The sequence below is a fragment of the Danio rerio genome, chromosome 6 (genome assembly GCF_049306965.1).
Source record: "Danio rerio strain Tuebingen ecotype United States chromosome 6, GRCz12tu, whole genome shotgun sequence".
NCBI classification, from domain to species: domain Eukaryota; kingdom Metazoa; phylum Chordata; class Actinopteri; order Cypriniformes; family Danionidae; genus Danio; species Danio rerio.
Genome location: NC_133181.1, coordinates 26875318 through 26900208, shown reverse-complemented (window position 1 = coordinate 26900208; position 24891 = coordinate 26875318). Strand labels below are relative to the sequence as shown.

General features: G+C 34.0%; 1 protein-coding gene across 2 annotated transcripts in view; it reads right to left on the bottom strand.

The window, feature by feature from the left end:
- Positions 1-24891, bottom strand: part of tgfbr3 (transforming growth factor, beta receptor III) — a 206811-nt gene that overhangs the window by 169682 nt on the left and 12238 nt on the right. For both annotated transcript variants that reach the window (NM_001311172.2, XM_073952454.1), the window contains exon 2: positions 15312-15464. In NM_001311172.2, the coding sequence (NP_001298101.2) occupies positions 15312-15381 (70 nt within the window). In that variant the 5' untranslated portion in view covers positions 15382-15464. The remainder of the gene's footprint in view (positions 1-15311; positions 15465-24891) is intronic.

Below are 24891 nucleotides of genomic sequence, written 5' to 3'. Positions count from 1 at the left end.
AGGTAATGTTACAATGTAAAAAGTGATTAGTTACTTTACTTTAAAAAATTAAGGACGCCTGGTTGCTTTAAAGTCTACAAGTTGGCTTTACATAAAAAGTAAGTAGACCTAGTGTAACTACGAACTGTTAAGTTGACTTAACTATAGTTTTTATAACTATGCACATAGTTAATTAAATTATTTTTTTTTTTAAATAAGGCCATATACTCAAAAAAAAAAAGTAAATCCAAGTAATCATCTTTAAATCTTCTTTTTTTTTTTTAGTGTAGGTTTACTTGTGGCTTTTTAAAGTAAAGTCAACTAATCACTTAAACACGAGTCCGGGAAATATGATTTTCCAAATAAAACATATTTACGGTCTATCATATCTTAAAGGTATAAAAGAAGAAAAGTGAGAGAAAAAATGAAAAAGATGGCCAGGAAAAGTAAACCTTAGCATCGTAAATATCCTAAAACACTCCAATTTCTGTGCACGAAAATTGCAGACAGAATCAAGCTCAGGACTGCTGGGCTGAGCGGAATGGAAAATCTGCAAAGAAATGTCTGTTTGCTTAAGGTAAAATATGCATGCAAAGTTGTGGCCATAATAAACATCATTATGCTAATAGTTCACATACACCAGTGCTTTCCATAAACCCTTACAGGATTACACATATTCTGCAGTATAACACAATAATTACAGTTATCCTGCTGGAAAGCTGTCAAGTGGTTCTCGCTAGGGGGCTACGGCAAACTTTCAAGGAAGCCTTAAGGTGACTTAAAACAGACAAAACAAAATGTAAAATTACTTAAAGTACACAATACAAAATCTTATTTTAACTGATCCTCACAATGATTGTTATTTTTGTTCTTTTTTAAAACAAGCATTTGATTGGCCACAGTTTGATATAAACTATTTATTTTTAATACACGTTTATGCATCGTGTCATATCACTCATCTCTTACTGTGATTTTTCTTGAGTGAAACAATGCCAATAAACGTATCTGTTTATAATAATTCCTGCCTGTGTTTTCATATTCATTAAAGCTTCAAAATACAGTATTATTTTAATTGAGCCTATATTTCATCCACAATACAACTCAGAATTATTCTGGTGGCTTAAAACTTACTCCAAGTTTGTGTGTGTTTCTGAGTGTCAGAGTACAGCTCATTAATATTCACAACCATTCCAAATATGGTCATGATTCAGTGGTTATAAATGTGCATATAAAACAATTTCTGGAGACTTTTTGCACTTACCTAAGGCATATATGTAGGTATCAGAGAACAATTTAACATATTGAATCAATGCACACTATGACATCTTAACATATCAGTTAATAAAATAACAATTTATTGAGTAAAAATCAGGAGCAGATTTTAAGTTGAACAACTTTAGTAATTAAACTTGTTAATATTTTTCCCAGATTTCTGTTTAATGTAGAGAAATCTTTTTCAACATATTTCTAAACATAATAGTTTCAATAATTCATTTCTAATAACTGATTTATTTTACTTTTGTCCAAATGACAGTAAATAATATTTGACTAGATATTTTTTAAGACACTTCTATACAGCTTAGTGACATTTAAAGGTTTAACTAGGTTAATTAGGGTAACTAGGCAGGTTAGGGTAATTAGGCAAGTTATTGTATACCGATGGTTTGTTATGTAGAAAAAATATATAGCTTAAAAGGGCTAATAATTTTGACCTTAAAATTGCTTTTTTAAAAATAAAACTGCTTTTATTTCAGCCAAAATAAAACAAATATGACTTTCTCAAAAGGTAAAAATATTATCAGACATAATGTGAAAATTTCCTTGCTCTGTTAATCATCATTTGGGAAATATTTAAAAACGAAAAAAAAAAACAAAGGGGGCTAATAATTCTGGCTTCAACTGTATATTAAAAATTTAAAACTTGCTAAAATGTATGGTTATAAAGCCTTATTGTCTCAGTAACAAAGGTGAATTTACATATGTTTTATCTGTTAGAAAAGCATTTAAACCTTCTTCCAGAAGGCAACAGTACAAAAAAGGCTTCAGTTCAGAGGATGGGAATCATCTCCTATCACACCAATCGCTATCACTATTTTATCTTAAATTTCATTCATTCATTCATTCATTTTCCTTTGGCTTAGTCCCTGATTTATCAGGGATCACCACAACAGAATGAACCACCAGCTATTCCAGCATACACATCGGATGCCCTTCCAGCCACAACCCAGTACTGCGAAACACCCCCACTCTTGCATACACACACTCATACACCACAGTCAATTTAAACTCCACATGCAGACTCCACACAGAAATGACAACTGGCTCAGGCGAGACTTGAACCAGTGGCTTTTTTGCTGTCAGGCAACAGTGCTAACCCCTAAGCCACCGTGCTACCGCTATCCTAAATTTTAGATTTTTCATTTAATTTTCTTTTTAGCAAGAGATATGTACAATTATAAGCATAAAGACACTAAAAGTGTCACCAGTCAATTTGATCTGTTTGTTCTCCGCACCAGCTGTTAACATCAGGAGTTAACTGTGTCTACAATTCTTCCAGTCTTTTTCAATGAATTCACGGCATGCACCCTAGACCTCTCCAAATCTTGTGGCCTGTGTTTTTCGTTTTCATTTCTTTTTTCCTGCACTCTATGAAACACAATGGAAAATGCAGGGTCACCCCAGCTGTTCTCCATTAGCTTTCTGGCCGAGGTCGTCTACTCTACACACTCACTTACTGGCATTATCTGCAAAGAGAAAGGAGATAGAGAGAGTATCAGACTGACTCGGAGAGATTGCGAGTCGCGGTGTAGATTGCAGTAACCTGTAATTAAGCCAATGGCGGGTTGCTGTTGCTATGTAAACATCCCTACACCTCTCCCTCGTGCCAACACTAGAGCAGTGAAGGAGTCTGGTTACTAACACTTAAATCATGCAGCAACATCTGGTTTAGGAAGGAGATCTGTCTCGCTCTCTCCAGCTTGGAGCGGCGTGTGGAGTGTGGTGGTTTGGATCGCTCTGCCTCCACAGCACCGCAGCTCAGATTGCAGTGGTTGCGCAATGCAATTTGGCAGGCCTCTCACACACACATAGAGAGGGAGAGACGTACGCACATTCAGACGCAGTCAGTCACACACACCATAAAACAGCACATACAGCATTTGTCCTCAAACATTTGGAGAGGCACTATTATAGTCTGTCTGATTCTGTGCCTGGTTCTAAAGAGAGAGAAAGCAGACGAGTCGTTTTAATTGAGAATATGGAAATATGATTTTGTTTGGGATCGTTTCTCGGGGCAGGAGACTAAACAAATGTGTCTTTAACATTGCAGAGCTTAACAATATGCGCTTGCTTTCTTGATTTTTCCCCCTTGGCTTCCCAATTTTAACCAAAAGTGATTAACAAAATTAGATTATTACATCAATTTGATTTGTAAACGGTTCTAAAAATGAATAATTAAACATAAAAGTTACAAATTTTATCAAAGTGTTTAATAAATGAATATGAATTTAAATAAGCCATTCTATTTTAATCAACTACATAAATGTATATAGATTAGACAAATTTCTACTGTTAGTTGACTAAAACTAGACTCTGACTATTGCGAAAATATATTTTAGTCAAAGCAATGCTTATTAACCACTGCTAAACCTAACAGTTTTATTAACTAATTTGTAATAACTGATTTACTTTTTCTTTGCCATGATGACAGTAAATAATATTTGACTAGATATTTTTCAAGATACTTAGCTTAAAGTGTAATTTAAAGGCTTAACTAGGTTAATTAGGTTAACTAGGCAAGTTGGTCAAGTTAATTAGACCTTAAAATGTTGTTGTTTTTTTCTTTTTATGAAAAACTGATTTTATTTTCCAGAAGAGAAAATATTTAAGGAAATGCTTTGAAAAAAACCTTGCTCTGTAAAACATCATTTGTGTGAATTTTACACAGCTAACTTATTTTTAGTGCGTTTCCCAAACAACGTTATAACTCGCAGCTGAACTATCATAGTACAATGCATCTTTTAGGAAAATAAGGATGTAGTGACGAGTGTTTCCCAAAACCGAAGATTCTTTGTCGCAGATCCGTAGTTTGACCCACATTAGTTATAACTTAAAACGTCTATAATGATGCTATAAACGGGGTGAAATAACAACTTTGTTAAAGAAAAAAGAACATAATTTTTTTGTGTGAGTTTTATTGTTTTACACACATTTTTTTTTTTTTATTATTATTCAATATTAGTTCTGGTTAAACATGCACTCATTTTCTATATATACTGAAATATATATAAATGGCACATATAAAGCCAATGTTTCTTTTACAAATTTTATTGTAATCATTATTATCGTTAATGGTTGTAATTTACAGTAAGATATTTATTAAGAAATGAAGAAAAAAATCTACTTAATAATACTAATTATGTATTTTTTTTTATTATTATTAAATAGGATCTTGTTTATTTTTTATTTTATTTTATTTATTATAAAACTCTACTTTTACAATTTGACACAATTAAACCACTGCAGCCACTGTTCTAATCAACAGGCCCATGTCATCTACAGTACTGAAACATTTCTTAATAAATAAACTAATATAAAGTAAAAGCATTATTGTAAGCTATATATTTTTGTTTTCACAAGCTTTGAAGACATAACGTAAATTCTGCTTTTAAATAATAGGTCACCTATAGCTTTCATCATGAACACGGCTGTTTTCAAAATGGCATAAATGTTTTCAAAGTGCACTGCGAAGGAAATGCAATTGTCAATATGAAGATTGTTAAAACTGAACCGTAAAAAAAATACTTGGAAAGCAAATTACACCTAGGAGAGTGTGTTTTTTTTTTAAACATTCCAAGTTTAAATGTTGGAACGTTTGAAAAGAATAGGGCATAGGAGGAATAACTGGAAATAGAACACAACCAGGAACCATGCTACTTGTATGCAAGCGTACAGGATTGAGATGCAGTTTGCGAATGTCTATTGGAACGATGGATTTGGGAAACGCCAAATCAACAAACTATGTTTGTAATGACGCAACTTGCGACCTTAGTTGGCTAAGGATGGTTTTCGGAAATGCACGCCTGGTCGTCTTTTTATCCATAGGCTATTATTAATGTTTTAAGAGCTTATTACTACTTAGTAGAGTTGTAAAGCGTGGGCCAATAGTTTTTTTTAAGGAGTGCACGTTAAAGGACTAAAACATATTAGGAAACCGAATGTTTAAGACATTAAAAAGAGAAAATACATCAAAAGTGAACTTAAAATATACTGAAAAACACAACAGGGCAAATAACAGATCTTCCTCACACTGGCCCTTAGCCATGCCTATTTTTAAGCCCTGCCTTAATATGGTTTATTTAGTGTTTTGGGTCATTGGTTCACACAATACAACCTCCTTATTGCTTTTAAAAGAGGATAAAAAACTGATCCCTTCATAGCTTTTCATGGAGCTGAATATAACTGGGGGATAATTCTGTAAACTCACCTTTCAGGACTAATTCTATTCATGTTATTGTCACATGACAGAATAGAAGGAAAGAGAAATGATCTGTGTGGGCGCGGCAAGGCTGTCACTCACCCCTCTGAATTGTGGGATTTTAAAAAAATGATGGAGCCCAGTTACATGAGCAGACGCGTGTTCCTGCAGCCGCCCCACAGGCCACACGCTCAGCCCTCGGCAGAACCAGCATCCTGCAAGAGCTGTTTTTGGCAAGTGCTGCAAATTAATATCTGGCAGGATTTCTGCTCCTTTCTCCACTCCACCAGTGAAAATTTGGCTTCCAACAGCCTTACCATCCCATAATAACAGACTGTACTTGCTTGGCAAAACGGGAGACCAAAAAAAGGGAACTCAGACGTACAAAAAGTGCTTTAAGAGGAATGTCTGACAAATGAAGCAATAAAGAGGGAGAGAGAAAATGTATCGAAGAACAGACAGCTTACTTCAAAACATTTATTAAGAAGAAAGTACAACCAGAACGTAAAAATTTTAGCATGACATATTTAATGTTTCAAATCTGAATCCTTTTTTTCTTCCATGGACCACCAACGTGAGATTTTTAACAGTAGCTCTTTTCCATACAAAGAAAGTGGATGGATTCCAAGGACCATCAAGCTTAAAAAAAAAACACACACACACTACGCAAGTCATTTTATATGACTGGTGGTGGGCATCCTCTAAATTCCTTTGACAGTTTCATATGAGCAAAAAGAAACTTTCTAAATTCCCTGAAAATTGTGTTTGACAGGCATGGTCACTCTTTACTTTCTGAAAAAGGAAATCCATTAAGAATGGCATCAGGTTGAGTAAATATTAACTATTAAAAATAAGTCATATTATTTGAGTTACTTTTTTTTTTTAAATGTTACATGAGTTGCTTTTTAGCTTGCTTAATTGGCTTTTACAAAATATATTGCAGAATAAAAATTACCTAGTCAGGTTGAATCACACACTCAATGAGAGAGCATGCAGCAAGGACACAACAGTCGACTCGCGCTCGTAATCATCATCAGGGGCCTCATGTATGAAGACTTGCGTTGAAATCATACTAAAACATTGCGTACGCAGTAAAAAATTCAGATGTATGAAACAATGCGTACGCAGAATCCCACACATATTCTCTTTGTACATCCAAATTAACATGAAACTAAGCGCACGTGACCGAGTGCAAAACCCCACCCTGCCTCCGCCCCCGTATGAATATGCTAATGACTCTACTTTGGCAAAACCAAATGAAAAAGCAATGGAAAAAGCAAGCAAAAATAGAAATTTTGAACAAATTGTGAATTGTAGGTGCTAAGAGGTAGACCTGAGAAAAACGGTGTTATTTGCAAGTTTGTCCTCTGGAATTAATCACAAAAGAAAAAATAGAGTAAGAGAGTTTAGAAATGGTCGGATGTAAAGGTGTACAATTTTGTAGTACCTATAGCAGTGTGAGTGTCGTAGCTCGTAAAGCACATGGCAACATGCTTTGACACGTTCGAGCATGAACTCGATTCAAATCCAGCGTCTGATGAACTCATTCTTCTTTTTTCCCCCATTCCATATCAGATTTTGCCTACTCCTCATCACGAGAAAGACAAGTAGGAATCTTTAATAAGTGTGTGTATTATGTTAAGCGCATTTAAGCATCATATATTATTTGCATATTTATTGAATGGAAATGTTTCTGATTCATGTATGCAAATTAATCTTCCGATGGCACCTTTATAGCAATGTCCATGCAGTCCATCGCTCCGATTATATTGGGATAACCGACAATAGCTGCAAATTAAGCTTTAATGTTTGGCTAGTCAATTGCATTGTATGGAAACCTTATAAACCTACTAGACATGCGGATGATCCCATCCCATACAGCTGCCATTGAACGGCTCAAAGATACTTGTAGTGTGCAATTTAACAAAATGCCTCTAGGAGTCACCAATAAAAATAAAACAAACACACACAAGAAATGCACGTACGCCAGGCATGAAGTTGGCATGGACCAACACACATTCTCACGTTCATTTCATCGTTAGTAAATCCAAACGCGAGCGCGAAAACTGGCGTACGCAAAGTTTTGTGTGCATCCATGAGGCCCCAGGTCTCTTTTCACAGCAGATGAGTCGGAGTATACTGTTCTAACTAAATGACTCAGGATATTTGTTTATTTCGAGTCAGAGAGGGTATGCCGTATGTTAGTACTTACTAAAGACACAAAATATTTCACAATAACTCCGTTAAATTTACTGAACTGGTTTGACCGGTTAACTTAGAAGATCTGATTAAAACAAATGATTCATTCGTGGTTCGCCCGTCATCACTACAGACAGTCAGAAACAAAAACAATGGCAGGCTGGAAACTTACATTTTTGCAATGGATTCTTGTTAGTTTGAACTCATCGAAGAAAAAAGGTGGATAGCTGTGTAGATTATAAGCAAGTAAAACTTGACAACTGCAAGAAACACAACATCACGACATCAAAAAAATTAAAAATAAATAAAATAATAACTGGATGCAAAGCAAATCTGCACCCCACCTTCACCTATGATTGATATCAGTTCATGGTCTTCAGGTAAAACAATTAATTCGACTAAACTAAAAAAATGGTTATTGCTTTTATTGTTGAGGAAATGCCACCACTGTCTAACATTATTGTAGAAGCTACAAAACTACAATTTGTAATATAGTACGATTTTTTCTCTTTTGGGAAACAATTTACACAATTGTTAAGGCCACGTGAAGCAATTTATTCAATGTATAAAGCTCAAAAGTTTATTTTAATTTGGGGATGTTCTAACTGTTCATTTTATTATTAAACATTTTAAAGGTTTAAAATCTGTTTTTAACTTAATAAATTATGTCTTGTTAGTAATCTTATGCTTTATTACAGTCTTTATCCAATAGACAGTGAATTTACTTAACTAATACCACAAAACCTACAAAAGTAGCAAACACATTATATGCTGTCATTAATCTGTAAATACAGCATGTATAGCTCTGGGCTCAGAAAGTTCTCAAAATATAATTTTATCCTACATTTTTTAAAGGTAAATGAAGGTGTAGGTTACATAGGTGGCTGTTAAATGCAGAGCTTCTCTATAAAAAGGTGAAAAAACACTGCAACACTGAAAGAGACTGTTTAAATAGGTATCACTTTTTTTGATGGTCCATTAGAGTATTAGTAGACTGTCTGCTTAATGTATGTTGATACAGACATTCAACAGACATTTAACTGACTATAAGAAACTTTGCAAGTACATGTCAACTGACACTAACCCTAACCCTAACCCTAACCCCAACGTAACAGTCTACTTATAATCTAAAAAGAATTAGTTGGCATGTAGATGCAATGTAACTTAAATTCAACAAATGGACCAGATAGAGACTAAGCCGAAGGGAAAATGAATGATTGAATGAATGAATGTATGAATGAATGAATGGATGAATGGATGAATGAATGAATGAATGAATGACAAACTGTTCACATCATTAACGGGCATTTGTTTCATTTTAGATCTCACGGACATTTTGAACATTTGCCTTGTTGTTTTAGTTTAAAAAGGTTTTAAAAGTTTAAACAGCTGATGCTATTGCAAAGAAAAAAAAGCTATTGCAAAAAAATTCTAGTCTTTTTCCCCATCTTGGTATTTTAACACTTCATACATGTGACGTGACAATCATTTATTTCCGCTCATAAATGGCATATATAGACCTAAAAATAATGCACTTATTATAAGTGAACAAATATTAAATCTAAGTGACATAAACATCCTGGAGACACTTCTTCCGCTTTTGTCATGTAGATAACAGATTTTTCTGCTGTCACAAGACAGACAGTATCGTGAAAGAGACTTTCTGGTGACAAGGTCTCAAAAGACATGATGTTCATATACGGCGGCGCTGTCATCTCTATAATCAGATGACTAGAGCAGAACAGCAGGTTCTGCAGGTTATGACTGGCAGCGATCTGAAGTCCATGCAGAAAGAGCTCAGGGCTTCAGACACGTTGATGCTGCAGATTAGATAATGCCCTAGTTTTCAGAAAACAAGCGACTTGAGGGAGTTTCTGAGGGAAGCCGCTTTGCTCTAAAACAAAGAAAAAAGATTGAGCGCAAGGAAAACATTGAGCATGCCAAGATCTGAAGCTCTGTTTGTTTAGACGCGGATTTATCAAAATCAGCATCACCCAAGACAAGAGTTTGGGAAAGCATCGCTAAACAATACTAAAAATTAAATAAACTTTTATTCAAAAGAAGGCAGAAACCCAATAAAAGAGCTCCAGGTATTGGTGCCAAATGTTTCAGGAAAAAGTAAGCAAAAAATCTAATTAAAGAATGCTTTCAGATACCAAACATGGCTTTCAGCGTAATTCTTCCTTTTCTTAATGTTACGGCCTTGCATTAAAGGAAGATGTAGGTGGTGAATTGTGTTTAGGCCAGAATTCTAAACTCATAGGACGTTCTGACACTGTGGCCATTGTCCTGCTTAACTATCACTAACAGGAACCGTTTCGTTCCACAGTGAGTATACTGAAACTCGGGTCAAACTGACCTCTCTAACCAGCCCTGCTGATGGAGAAGTTTAGACTGACTTCTGATTTAATAAACATTATTCTTGTACACGTCATTTTCTGGCTGGTTAAAATCCAGCATTAAGCAGCACAAAATATTTAAACATTTATCTTAATAAGTGATGTTTCTTAAACACCAAATCAGCATGTTTTCTGAAGAAAAAGCACAGAGGTTACTAAGTTACAGCTATAAAAATCTAGCTTTGCTAAAACAAGTATAAGTATTGAAATGCAAAGAAAAAAAATTATATATATATATATATATATATATATATATATATATATATATATATATATATATATATATATATATATATATATATATATATATATATATATATATATATATATATATACACACATTTTTACAATATTAAAATTATCTTATTACCTAACTACAGTATTGCAAAATACAAAAGTACTGAAGTGATGCAGTATACCTTTTCCCCTTTTCCAATGATACACATTTGTACTTTTTATGTACTACTATGTTAGTGTAAGTTTACACACATTAGGGCTGGACGATTAATCGAAATTGACATTCAGAACCTATAACAGAACCTATAATAAATAAAAAATTTTAAGGTAAATTTTTTCAATTACCTTTTCCTACCACATTTGGAGTCGCGTTACTCCACTCTGTTAGGGCTGATTTATACTTGCACCTGTAAAATGTAACTACATGTCACATGTTTGACTACACTGACAATGACTAAAAGGTGCGCCAGAGATGCCTTGAGGCGGCATATTTTCTATTGCAATGAAATTATTATTTACATACAAATATTTGTTTACAGTTGATTCAAGAAATTCACTGTTTAAATTATCATACAGGATAACAAGAGTTATTTTATATAGAAGAGATACTGCTTATTTTCTACTTTTAAATACATTGAAAATAATTCATTTTGTTAGTTTTTTGTACTTTTTCATAAGAAAAATGCAATGTGTGTTTTAATTCCAGCTGATGTTCAATAAATAATCAGAGATAGTAGATGTGTGTTTCCTTCAATTATTTTAAAATCAAGTAATGCACCCTTCATTCAGACATCTCTCACTAGTAATATGTAAGCATATTTACTGTACAAAACCGTTCAGTAGAAAATAAAATAAATGATTAAAATAAGCATTCATAATTCATAATCGAGTTAAAATGTTCAATTAATCGAGATTTAGATTTTAGGTCATATCACCCAGCCCAACACACTACTATTTCCATAGTAGGAAAAACAAATACTGTAAAAGTCAATGGTTACAGATTTCCAGCTTTCTTCAAAATATCTTCTTTTGTCTTCAACAGAAGAATGAATGACTAGAAAATGTGTAAATGATTTAAGTTTTGTGTGAACTATTCCTTTAAAGGTACAATATTGGGTATATATATATATATATATATATATATATATATATATATATATATATATATATATATATATATATATATATATATATATATATCTTAGGGTACAAATATAAATATAGACATGCAAAAGTAACTAGATGTCCAAAAACGGTCACCAGGGCAGTACCTTTACACTTTTGTACATAAAGGATCCATACTGATACCTAAAGGATCCAGTAAGAGCTTTTGTAACTTTATTTCTGAGAGTGTTTATTATTCACAGCGATTATCCACCACGTTTTATGTGCTAATTTTACTAAATTTAATAATTTCCTTGATATTTCAATCTAAACTTCTCTGTTCTCTGGTCTATTTGTCGAGAAGAAAAGCATTCTGACAGAAAAATCACAGAACTGCTGAGAATGACCAATGGGATCTGTTACCAACAAAGAGACATTCGACAGAACAAGTGCAAGAAAAGTCCTAGAACAGTGTGGCTCCTAAATCACAACACTCCAGACCCCACAATCTTGACGACTGACTGTCACCCCAGACATTTTGCCTGTTTGTTTGGTTGCTGCCATATTGTTTTCTTTGCCTTTTTTCTCTTGGCATGCAACTATGTCAGGCTGTTGTGCCAGAGGGGAACAAATCATCACTCTTCTGAAGAGACTGAGCCAACAAGCCCTGATCAATCACACAGATAGAGCTGCCTGAGTCGAGCTAGAGGAGGCATAGCTGACGTGCGCCACTGCTGTTTCAGGCTGAGAGATTGAGGCTGTCAGCACTTTCTTAATGCAAATCCCCCCGGCCTTTGCTCTCTGACAGCCAGATCTAGAAGACTCATGCTGGGAGGAACCGGGGAAATTCCGAACACAGGGGGCGAATCCTGATTGCCTGACAAAACAGGCAACACTGCTTCACTCTGTCAAGACAATGAGAGCAGCTTATGGAGCACACCCAATCAACAGCCCCAGCAAAAAAAAAAAAAAAAAAACGTGCCCCGTTTTCTGTCTGAGAGTCAATTCAGGCCAATTCGATAGTGATAGTGTTTTTTTCCATCAAATTGCTTATGAAAAAGATTGACGCAGACTTTGGTTTTGTAAATGTTGAACCAGATAAGAGACATTGTGGTTAAATGGATTTTAAATTGAAGCTGGTATACTAATATATTATAACATAATACACATGTATGTGCCATATATAAATGCATAATTCATTTATTTATTCATTTACTCATGTGTACATTCATTCATGTGCTCATTCATTTGCATAAAATGTTGAAACAGATACACCATTTACAAGACCGCTGGTCAGTATGTGTGTCTTTGTATGTATGTGTGTTTTGGATGTTTTTCACACATGAACACAGTCTTTGTACCCTGTAATTGATCTTATCAACTTATCATTTTGAACAACTAAGCTTCATGGATCATTGATGTGTTTAAATTGCATGCTTCAAGAAATCATTTTAAAAATACATTAATAAACTAGTTCTAGTTTTTTGTTTGTTTGTTTGTTTTTTGCACAGCCTCAATTAAACCACTGTAATTCACTGGACTCTTAGTCAATAATTAACAAAAAAAGACATTTTGAACGTCAACATTTCAATTAATTAAAAAAACGGCATTTGTAAACATTGAATTTAATATTAGATGAGGATATGTTACATTTGAATTTTCAAAAAACATACACACTTTTATGGACATCAAACTAAATGTGTCACTAAACTGTTTGGATGAACAGTTCTTAAACAGTATTTCTAATGCAAATGACTTCATTGTGATTTTGTCATTATGAGATTGCTAAATATTAAATGCTTATGCGTTCTGCTTTTCATGCACTTCTAACCAAATAAATGCTGCATTAGTAAGCATAAAAAATGCTGTTTCAAAAATATTTAAGATGTAAGTGTGTCTAATACCCAGAAAAATGAAAAACTAAAGCTTAAAGAATTCAAAACATTGTATGACAACAGTCCACGGATTATACTGTTATTCCATGAGCTCAGGTTTTCACTAGGAGCTTAGGAAAAATATTGATGAATATTGAAGCTAATATATCTGTTTAAATATGTAATTGAATTTAGCTCTTTTGCCCGACTAATATATTATTTCTGATGACTAAATTAAGATCACATTTTCAGTTACTGTAAACCTTTCTTAAACATACTACTTTGAATAAACATGACCATTTGTTTCTTAGAAAAAAATGTTAATTAGCTATTCATCAAAATGTTATTAAACTTTATAAATTATAAATCTTTAAGCCTCCTGGTACTATTAAACAGCAGAAAAGACCTGAACTATATATAAACAAAAATATATTCTACCGGTCAAAAGTTAGGGGACAGCTTTGTTTACTTTTTTCCTGTTTTTTTAAAAAGATTATTGCTAAATTTAATGTTTAAAAATTGTTTAAAAAATCTTATAATATTTTAAATAACTGCTTTCTTATTGTAGTTTTAAATAACATCATTACTGCTGTATTGCTTTTATTGCTAAACAATTAATAATAATAATAATTATAATAATAATAATAACTAATTCATTCATTCATTTTTTCATTCATTCATTTATTCATTCATTAATATTAAAGTGATTTCTGAAGGATCATGAGACTTTGAAAACTAGAGTAATGAAGCTGAAAATACATCTTTAAAATCACCAGAATAAATTATTAAATAAATTATCAACTACTTTTGAACAGTTATTTTATAGTGCAATAACTTTCCACAATTTTACAATTTGTACTATATTTTGATGACATAAATGCAGCCTTAGTGAGTAGGATAAGATTATTTTATTATTTTTTTTACTTTTTTTTTCATACTGACCCCAAACTTTTAACCAGTAGTGTGTATGTATATATATATATATATATATATATATATATAAATATTAGCTGACTTTAAATCATCATCATGTTCTATTTTTATATTTTTACATATTTTCAAAGGCCATACACATTTCTTTTTTTTTGTTTTTTTTTTTGTTTTGTTTTGTTTTTTTTTTTTTTTGTTTTTTTTTTTTTTTGTTAATTTTGACCTGTCAGTTTTAAAGTCATTTTTACACCACAAAAATTACTGGAACACACATGTATACAAAATTCTAGGACAACACAAGGGTAACTTGCCTCTAAATACATTGAGGGATGTCCTTACCAAAGTAAAACCACAATGCACAGGCATAGTTGGGATGATCAGCATGTTTATATTAACCAATTATAACCCTGGACCACAAAACCAGTCTTATATATATGGCTATCACAATAATCTGTTTTTTAATGCTTTTTAAAAATTATATAATAATTTAGAATAATAAGCAAAGATCATGATCTGTTAAGATATTTTGCATATGTAAAATATAAGCATTTTAAAACATAATTTTTAATTAGTAATGTGCATTGCACTTCATTTAGACAGCTTCAAAAGCATCTCAATATTTATTTTTTTAATGCTTAGATTACAGATTTCAAAAATTTCTTTCTCAGCCAAATATTGTCTTATCTTAACAAACCACACATCAATTCACAGCTTATTTGTTCAACTCTTCAATTTTTTTATTCAACAGATGATGCTCAGGTCAGGTCTCAGTTAATTAAAATGGACACTCATGACTAGTTTTGTTGTCGATGGTCACAATTGAATAAGTTTGATGACCAAGTTATACATTTTTCAGTTTTTGTTGACTTTCACCTTTAAAAACACATCAAAAACATCTTTAAAACAAAAGAAAATGGCCAACTTGTGAAGTCCCCTCATTGTAAGCCATAACATTTTAAAAACATCCCCCATAACTCTTCCTTCATCTTCATAAAACAAACAAAACACATGATATAGACGGTTCACGCAACATCAAGCCACATTCACTCACTCCTGACCTGTTATTTCAAAATCCCAAGAGAGATGATGAGTTACAAGAATAACAGCGCTTACCTGCAGAGGCCAGGCTGCTGAGGGTCAATAGCAGGATGGCGGAGGGGTGTATGTGTGCCGTTAACCACATGGCTAGAAGAAAACACTTTCCTGAAGCCAGACGTGGCAGAAACTGAAGCAGCAGGGTGTCTTCTTGAATGCTCCCCACACACTCTGAAGAATGACAGAGAGAAATATGTCAGTCAGTCACCAAGCAGCAGGGCATTAGGGTCTTAATGTCACATCCTGCGGGCTTATGGTAAGAGACAGCAGGGTTTTACTTGAGGTGGCGGCTTGTTAACCTTAACCTACTAATTAAGTCTAACGTAAATGGTGGGAATAGGGAGAATGAGGAGTTTTTTAATTATAAAGCTATTATTAAGATTTTAAGGTGCCCCTGTTCCTTTTTTTTTCAGATTGTACCTTTCATTTAGTGTGTATTTGAGCATCTGTTTGTAAAAAAATATTAAAGATGAAAAGATGAAAGATGAAAAATCTCTTTAAAGAAGGAAACAATTCTGCCTCTATCTCCAGTATTACTTTTGTGGCACTTTATGTTAATATTTTTTTTTAAATATAAAGCTCTTATTAACATTTTAAGATGTCCCTATTCTGTTTTTTTTTTCCCAGATTGTACCTTTCATTTAGTGTATTTTAAACATTTTTGTAGAGGTAACTTATCTAGATGAAAAATCTCATTGAAAAAAGAAACAATTCCAACTGAAACAAATCCTCATTAACTCCAGACTTACTTTTATGGTGCTTTATGTTACTTTTAGGAATATATAAGTCTAATTTTAATAGTGAGGATTGGGGATAATAAGGAGTTTTTAAAGTATAATGGTATAAACATTTTAAGATTATCCTTAAGTTAAGTTTGTTTTAAGTGTCTGTTTGTGAAAGTAAACGTCTGCAAAGTATCAAATGTGATAAAAATTCTAAAAGAAAGTAAAATCAAATATGCCTAAAACGAATCATTAGAAACTCTAGACAAAGCTTTTTGGAACTTTTATATTTCTTTTGAAAATATATAATATGTCATAAATCTGATGGGAACGAATAGAAAAAGCAGTATTTAAATTAATAATCTATAGACCCTTTTCACAAGATGGTGCTTATCTGCATCTTAAATGCTCGAAAGTGTTTTTTTAATATTTGGATTTTTGTATGAAGTGCATTTATTATTCACTGCTTTCTAAGTTAACACAACTACAATGACTTCCACCACTGAGAAACCCAGAAATATAAAAAGTATCCAATAGTTTTAGGGTACACAATTAAATTTTTCATCTCATTTTATCTTTTATTCATCATTTATTGTAGCTGATTGTGAAAATAAAAGTTCTGCAAAGTTTCAAAGATGCTAAATCTATTAAAAGACAGAACCAATTATGCCTGAAACAAATCCTTAGTATCTCCATGATTATGTTTTGCAGTTGCAAGTTTAATTTATGCCTAATATAATCAGTTTTAACTATATACATCAAATTAACATCACTACATTAAGTGAAGTTCACAGTTTTACAGTGATGTTATTTCAGCGTATAATTCGTTTTTTTTTTGTTTGTTTTTTTTTTTTTTTTTTTACTAAAAGCTTCTGTCCCCATTCATTTCAATGGAATGTTAACTGCAACAGTGGTGTTCTGAAAGTAAATCATCACCATCGTGGCACTAGTTTGTTCACACTTTATTTTGATGGTCCATTTGTTGAATTTGAGCTACATTGCATCTACATGCCAAAAAAATATTATTACATTATAAGTAGACTGTTAGGTTAAGGTTGTGGTTAGGGTTAATGTAAGTTGACATGTACTTGCAGACATTAGTCAGTTAAATGTCTGTTGAAGGAGCAGTATCAACAGATAATAAGCAGAAGGTCAACTAATACTTAAAAGGACCATCAAAATGAACTGTTTCCACAATTTTTTACAACTGTTAACAGTGAAGCTAAATAGAATTATTTCCAATAAATAAATACATATTTCAAAAAGAAATAAAAAAACAACAACACACTGAACCTGTACAGAACAATTCACTAAGAAAGTCTCAGCCAGCATAGCAATCTTTAGCTTTGACCAAATTTAAAATATACTGTGTTTTATGGATTCAACCAATAATTTTAAATGCACAACCACCATTTTTTTTATTATTATTTAATCACACAGCTTCTTGGGATTAAATTCAGCTTTTTCCATTATTAAATATTTCAACAGACATTTTTTTTCATATATATGTTTCCTTTAAATCATAGAATGATTTAAACAACCCAATCAATGAAATGCTCTAGTTCAAATAACAGACAGATTAGACACCTGGAGTTCGCTGTTAAGAGCATTAACAGACGACAGGTAATTAACACGACCACAACTGAACTCCAGACATGAAGCAGCCAACCGGAGTTCACTAGAGGGTGGGTTAAAGCCAACACATGCCACACCAGCAGAGCTTGAATACAACATGCATTATCCACATGAAGTTTGACTCACTCCACTACCTGACAGAACGCCGCAATAATAAACATACCATCTGCATAATGAAAGATATTGAGCCATCAAATAAAAACCTTTCAAACAAATCTACACAGCGGTATTTAAACATTTACGTCTGCTCAAAGCCTCTGAAATGTCACGCCAGACTGGATTCAGTTAGTTTAATTCCAATTTGACAAAAAGAGCTTTTGGAAAAGTGAAAATGAAAAGTTTTTATGGCCATCATCTCAAATCTGAGATATAGACTCAGGGCTTTTGCGATTATTAATGCTGACTGTAGGTTCAAATCGAATCATTTGGAAGCCAAACATCAGCAAACACAAATCTCAAAGAATTATTAAAGGCATTTTCTATTGGATTCATTCAGTTTATTATTAGGGTAAAATCTTAATTCAGGTTACAAATTACATACTTAGTTAGTATAGTAATAAAAGAAAATGGTGTATGTTATTACTGTATGTAATAGGGCTGCACAATATATTATTTGAGGATTGATATCACAATGTGTGTATCCGCAATAGTCACGATGCAGGATTAGATTATTTTAAAAAAAAATTAAAAGATATATATATATATATATATATATATATATATATATATATATATATATATATATATATATATATATATATATATGTGTGTGTGTATATATATATATATATATATATATATATATATATATATATATATATATATATATATATATATATATATATATATATATATATATATATATATATATATGTGTGTATATATATATATATATATATATATATATATATATATATATATATTTTTTTTTTTTTTTTTTTTTTTTTTTTTTTTTTTTTGCACAATGATGACCACGTCATATCATATAATGTTTGCTGTTTCAATTTCTGTTGCTGAATACTATTAGGCTCTCCAGAAAACCATAAAGCGCTGTTTGTTTCACTTTTATCTTTGCTCTGTTTTATTTACATTTGCTTGTAATTTATTATAATTTTTGCAAACTCACTGATCAGAAAAGACTTTGATTATTTAAATTTATCTAAATGAATAAAACCTTTATTCATCTGGTTACATCCAGTGTACATGTAAGTTAATATTAGGACTATTTGTGTATTTACAATAATTTTACCTTAAAGAGTGATCGGTGTTAAAATAAATGTTAGAAAACCATAAAAGGATTCATATTTCATTTGAAGTTAAAAGAATGGTATATTAATTAATAATATTATAAAAAAAATGTGCTTGTTTGTTTGTTTGTTTGGGCTGGTTAGAAATAATAATAAATTACACATATATTTCTCAGCACTTAAGTATAAATGAGCTTCCCTTAGTAGTAACCATAGTAACTCATTGCTTGTTGCCATAGCCTTCATTCATCTGTGTTATCTTGAGGACACCAATGTGTACTTCACAGGGAGCTGGGGATCAACCAATGAGTAGCTAGATTGCTAGCTAACATGTTAATATGAGCAATAAGATATTGCCATAGATATTACCATACTCTCCCATACATATGCTTTCTCTTTGGCTGCTAGTGATCAAATCAATTTCTATAGTAACTTTTTGGGCCAAAATAATATGACCAAAAAATAATCAACTAGCAGCAAAACAAGGAATATATCCCTCCCCCACCCACCCAAAATCAATGTAAAGTTAAAGAAAGATCTGATAAATATAAGTAAGTTTAATAAAGACTTCCATTTACTGAGGGTTTATGTGCATAATCACTTAGTGCCGCATCTGAACACATTTTTGTAAGTATATTGCCATTACTTCATGACCTTAAGCTAAAAAAACGTTACATGTCATTGTTCTGTTCGATTGTTGAGCTCAAAAACAGAACAGCACTTGCTCTACTTTGCACTATTAAAACCATGAATAAAAATGAATAAATTAATTAAATAATTAAGGGGTATTCTGTGCCTACTGGTAGGCTCAGAAGGCTGTTATCATCCATTCACATGGTTAATCAGCTATAGATTACAAACGGCTGCGGCCGGAAGTTACCATGATTTATTCAATTTCCCATTAATTGTATTTTACTAACGTCTACCCCTGCCCCAAACCGAAACCCAACAGTCACAGAAATGTAAAAAGAGATCTGGATCTGGAGTCTTCTCTATTAGTGTAGCTGATTAACCATATGGATGGAAAGCTCCTACCATGTGGGGTAGAAGGCCCCTACTGGCCCATATCTATTAGCTGATAACCATTGATAACACCCATATAATCAAGTGTTAACATTAGAAGCGAGTGTCTCATGCTACATAAACACCAACCCAGGCTCATTCTGAAAACGTACCTATATTTCCGCTAGTTAGGTGTGACGACAGGCAAAGTGGCTTCCAGGTCCAAGAGCTCTATGTATGGGGTGACTCTTCAAATGGTAATAATAAACGTTTACAAAGTGATGTAATACTTTCAAAAATCACGCTCGCAATATACAGTAAATGTCCATGCCTTATATTCAATGGCCAGAAAGTGATTCATTTTTATATAAGTTGTTAAAAATTTGGTATTTGTAAAGCAGCAAGGCCAGAGAATGATGTGTACACTATGATTTTATATAAAATTAACTTTAAAGTGGTCATAAATAAATATTTTCTCAATTCAAACGAGTAGCGGCTTGCACCAGGAAACAGTATTCCTTACGTCACCAATACGTCATGACTTAACAAGCAGATAAATTTCTGGAGAGTGCCAAATATGTCCCAGAAGCTACATTTTTTGCAGTTTCTGTTTTCATGAATCCACCAATTCAATTCAATTCAGCTTTATTTGTATAGCGCTTTTACAATGTAGATTGTGTCAAAGTAGCTTCACATAAATGGTCATAGTAACTGGAACAGTGTAGTTCAGTTTTAGTGTTTAAGTTCAGTTTAGTTCAGTTTAGCTCAGTTCAGTGTGATTTAATCATGACTGAGAGTTCAAACACTGAAGAGCAAATTCATCGATGCGTAGCTCTACCAATCCTGAACCATGCGAGCCAGTGGCGACAGCGGAGAGGGAAAAAAACTTCACCTGATGGGAGTGAAGAAAAAAAACCTTGAGAGAACCAGAGGCCGCTGTGTTTTGCTTTTTTTCTTGCGAGTGCCATTTATGTTTGCTGTTCTTGCATAAATCCACCAGAGGCCACTGTCAACTGACTGACTGACAGACTGACTGACTGACTGACAGACCAATCGACTGATCCACCCTCCTCCTTCCCTAAACCCAAACAATAATGTTTTCAAAAGCACAGATTGACCCACCCACCCACTTCCCTAAACCCAACTGACGGTTTAAAATGCAATCTAGAAAAAGAAAAACCCTTGCCTGTTTTTTTCATGTTCAGATTTTACCATACTTAACCTGTTATTTACGTGTTTATTTTATTTTTTGCCTTCTGTTTTTGTCTTACGCACTTTCTGGAACTGTTCTTTGCCGAACTCAAACCCCGTCATCGTGGTCAACTCCTCTCTGCGTCTCAAGTCTGCCAACGTGCATGGCAAGCTAACTAAACAAACTGGTAAAGGCAGGCAAGCCGTCCATGCGGAGGTAAGCGGTCAGCTGGTAAACGCGAAAAGGAACAGTGTCATACCACCCCCATAGCATTCGTTTTAAAGACTGAATGCAGCTATACGTACTTCTACATCATTCGTGATCTCCAGAAACGCATAAAGGGTTAGATTTTCAAAATGAGTCTGGGTTAAAAAGTACATTTACCTAATTTTACTTTGTTGAAGAATGAATGCAGACTTCTGAAATGGGGGAGGCATGTGACGTAATAACCATTTTAGCTAAAAGGCAGTTTTTTCATAATCGTTGTGGAGGCCAAAATCAAAACAAAATTTGTATTAATTGCACAGCCACTGTTACTATTATGGTGGACTCAGCAGTAGAATCACATTGTCCATATATGTTTATGGAAAGTAGGGCTAAAGTAGAAAACGTGATTTAACTCTTTCTGTACATCTACATTAATGAGAGTTGACAGAGCATTATTTTATTTTAGAGACAGTTCGATTATTTGTGGGGACATTTCAATAATCGATGAACATTTGTGGTGACACGTCCCCTCCGTCCATTCTAATTCTAATCCTACTCCTTGCAGAGCACCATGATCATTTCAGAACTCTGGGGTTTCTATTTGACTGTTTTTTTTAACATCTGCCTATAAAGATTACCAGTAATGAAAGTAGCAGATTTTAAGAGGCGTAAGTCATTATGCCATGCATTTGTGCACAGATACACACACAGGCCTTAACAGTCATATTAACCTGAGTGAACAACATCACAGGATTGTCACACTAGTTTACTGAAGCAAAACCAAGCCTTTGGCTAATGGGTTTTGCAGTGCACATTCGAAGCAAGCAGCCACCCGTGCAGCAACAGGTGAGGAAACAGTGCCTTACTCTATCTACCACATGTGCACCCCAGTGCATAGTGGGGAATCAGCATGTTTCGAATTTACACCAAGATGCACAGTGGCACTGGTGGATTAAAACCTCAAATGTCAACCAGAGCACTCATCGATGGTTAGAAACAATCACACGCTACACAGGGGCTGTCCCCAAGAGAAGAGGAATGAAAGACACAACTTCATCAGTCTCTCTAGATCTCTAGGCACTCTAGATCTCTAGCTGCTTCCTTCCTTCTATCTTTCTGCCTTTTTCTTCACATTCTCTACTCTCAGTAGTGTGAGGAGAGCACCCTACTCTCTCTCTTTCTCTCTCGCTTTCTCTCTCTCTCTCTCTCTCTCTCTCTCTCTCTCTCTCTCTGCAAACAGCTGCAGGAACAAAGAGCCATTCACACACGGGCAGCTGCTGAGGCTGGGAAGTCATTCTGGAGGATCTCAACAAATATTGCACTTCCAGCATAGGGCCCCCAAAGCCAGTGCCCTCTGCTTTTGATTTGGTGTCCACCTCTCTTGCCACTCTCACACTAAGGGCAGAGGCACTTTGGACTCCTTATATCAAAGAGGACATTATCAGTGGCACAACAAAAATCAAAACGTATGAAAGAGCTCTTAAAAATGACAAAAAATATATTTTTCTGTTGACCAGGTTGGGGTAAAACTGTTTGAAAAGCTTTTTAGGTCCCTTTAATCATGGAATAGAAGGTAATTAAGACTTTATAACATTTGTAGTCACATTTCTTACTTTTTTCACAATTCCAGTATTATTTCTTGCATATGCAAATTTTTCGGCTTTCTTGCAATCTCCCAGATTTTTTTTTTTCTTATTCTACAAACTTCCACACACAAAACAGAACAAATCAAATCATTAAAGGGCCTGTGAAGTGCTTTGTAACGTGCATTTTTAATTCAATGTTAGACGTAATCACAACTGAAAAAAGAAAGGGTGTGACAAAGAGTAGCTCCAGCCAATAGCGCTTTTTTTCACAGCTCTGCCAGTGAGAGTGCTTGGGATTGCAATTATAAAGCAAATTGCTGTTTCTCAATATGCGTTCTTTAGCATTCCTGCGTCCTCGTGTAACAACATCATCAACTGTAAAAGTTCAGTTTCACAACCCAAGAACAGAGGACGCATGAAAGTTCCTGTATGTGTAACGAAGGGGCTGACAAAGAGGGATCCATTTGCAGTAAATTTATTAAACACAGTTTAATAAACACAAGCACACAGATGTAATGCGTGTGCGAACTCACATCAAACACAATATTGTTACGTTGAAGGATCAACGGCAAGTAATCACAGTATGAATGTTCAGGCATGGGTCTGAGGCAGGCGGCGAATATCAAGGCTGGTGTCCAGGCTAGAGTTCAAGGCAGGCGGCTAGGATCAAAGTCGATAATCAGGCTTAGGTACAAGGCAGGCGGCTGGCAGGACGAGGTCGGAGAACAAGGCGAGGTAAGCAATGGGAAAGCAGGCAGTGTAGAGAAACGCTCAGTAGTGTTAGCCGATAGAGATGCGCGGTTGGCGGTTATAGCCGCGGACTCCACGGATAAACCGCGGATCGGGCGGATGACGTTACGAAAAAATTATATTTTTATTAAATTCGGGCGGGTGGCGGGCGGTTGTACTGTTTTTATAGGCATAGCTGGCGCACCAACGAAAAAGCCTAGGACTGACTTCACAGAATGGGAGGAGGAATCAGATACATAATTCTGGATGAAGTAAAGAAGTATTCCTCAGCAGAGGAAAATCTACTTTCCTTCTGGGAGAAATAAGGCCAGTCATTCCCACGACTACAGCACCTTTCCAAGAGAATTCTATGCATTTCAGCAACAAGTGCTTTGATCGAGCGCTCCTTCAGTGCAGCAGGGCGCATTATAGTGGCTATGCAGGCGCTCCCGTCTAAATCCTGACACTGTAGATGCTATTTTATTCCTGCATTGTGCCAAGAAAAAATCAAACTAGACCTAAGGTCAGGCATATTAAACCAATTAGCCTATGTTATATAGGCTACACATATGTTTAATATAAACATTTGAGTTCATATTGGTTTAGCATATTCTATTCTAGACATGTTGGCCTCGCTTTTACGTTCCGAGGCTAAGGTTATTCTGCCAGAATTTCTTTGTCGCAACTGTAATGGCGTAGTATTTCGTTATGCTTCAAGTTTGAGGGGAATGGGGATGATCCATGGTTATTGGGGCACTTGTCATACATGCACTTAGCCTGGTCAGACTTTATGTTCGCTCAAAGAGGGATGGCAAATCTATTTTTCTAATTTAATTTCTAATTGTGGGGGTGACTGAGCCTAGAAGGCTTAGGCACGATATGACGTTTTTATTAAAAAAAATTTCAACTGTTTGCCAAAGCATGCGACTATAGCCTATGCCTACATTAAGATAGCTATTTATGTTAATATTTTTTTACTGCCTGTTGTTTCTTTTGGAATATAAAATTGGTATTGTCTGATAGAGATATAAATAAAGGTTCATCTGTGTAGCAGAACTGGTGTTATTTCTACAAGCTCAATAACATCCACAGCAAAAAATAATAAATAAATAAATAGTCGAAAAACTGTGCCCATTAATTAGATGTGCAAGGCAAGCAGGTACGTTTTTGGGGTTGCTATGGACAACTACAAATGTAAACATTATTAGGCTATAATGTCAATGACTTATTATTCTATCTATTTACTAAAAAATAAAGTGAAATAGGCATTTAGTAGTA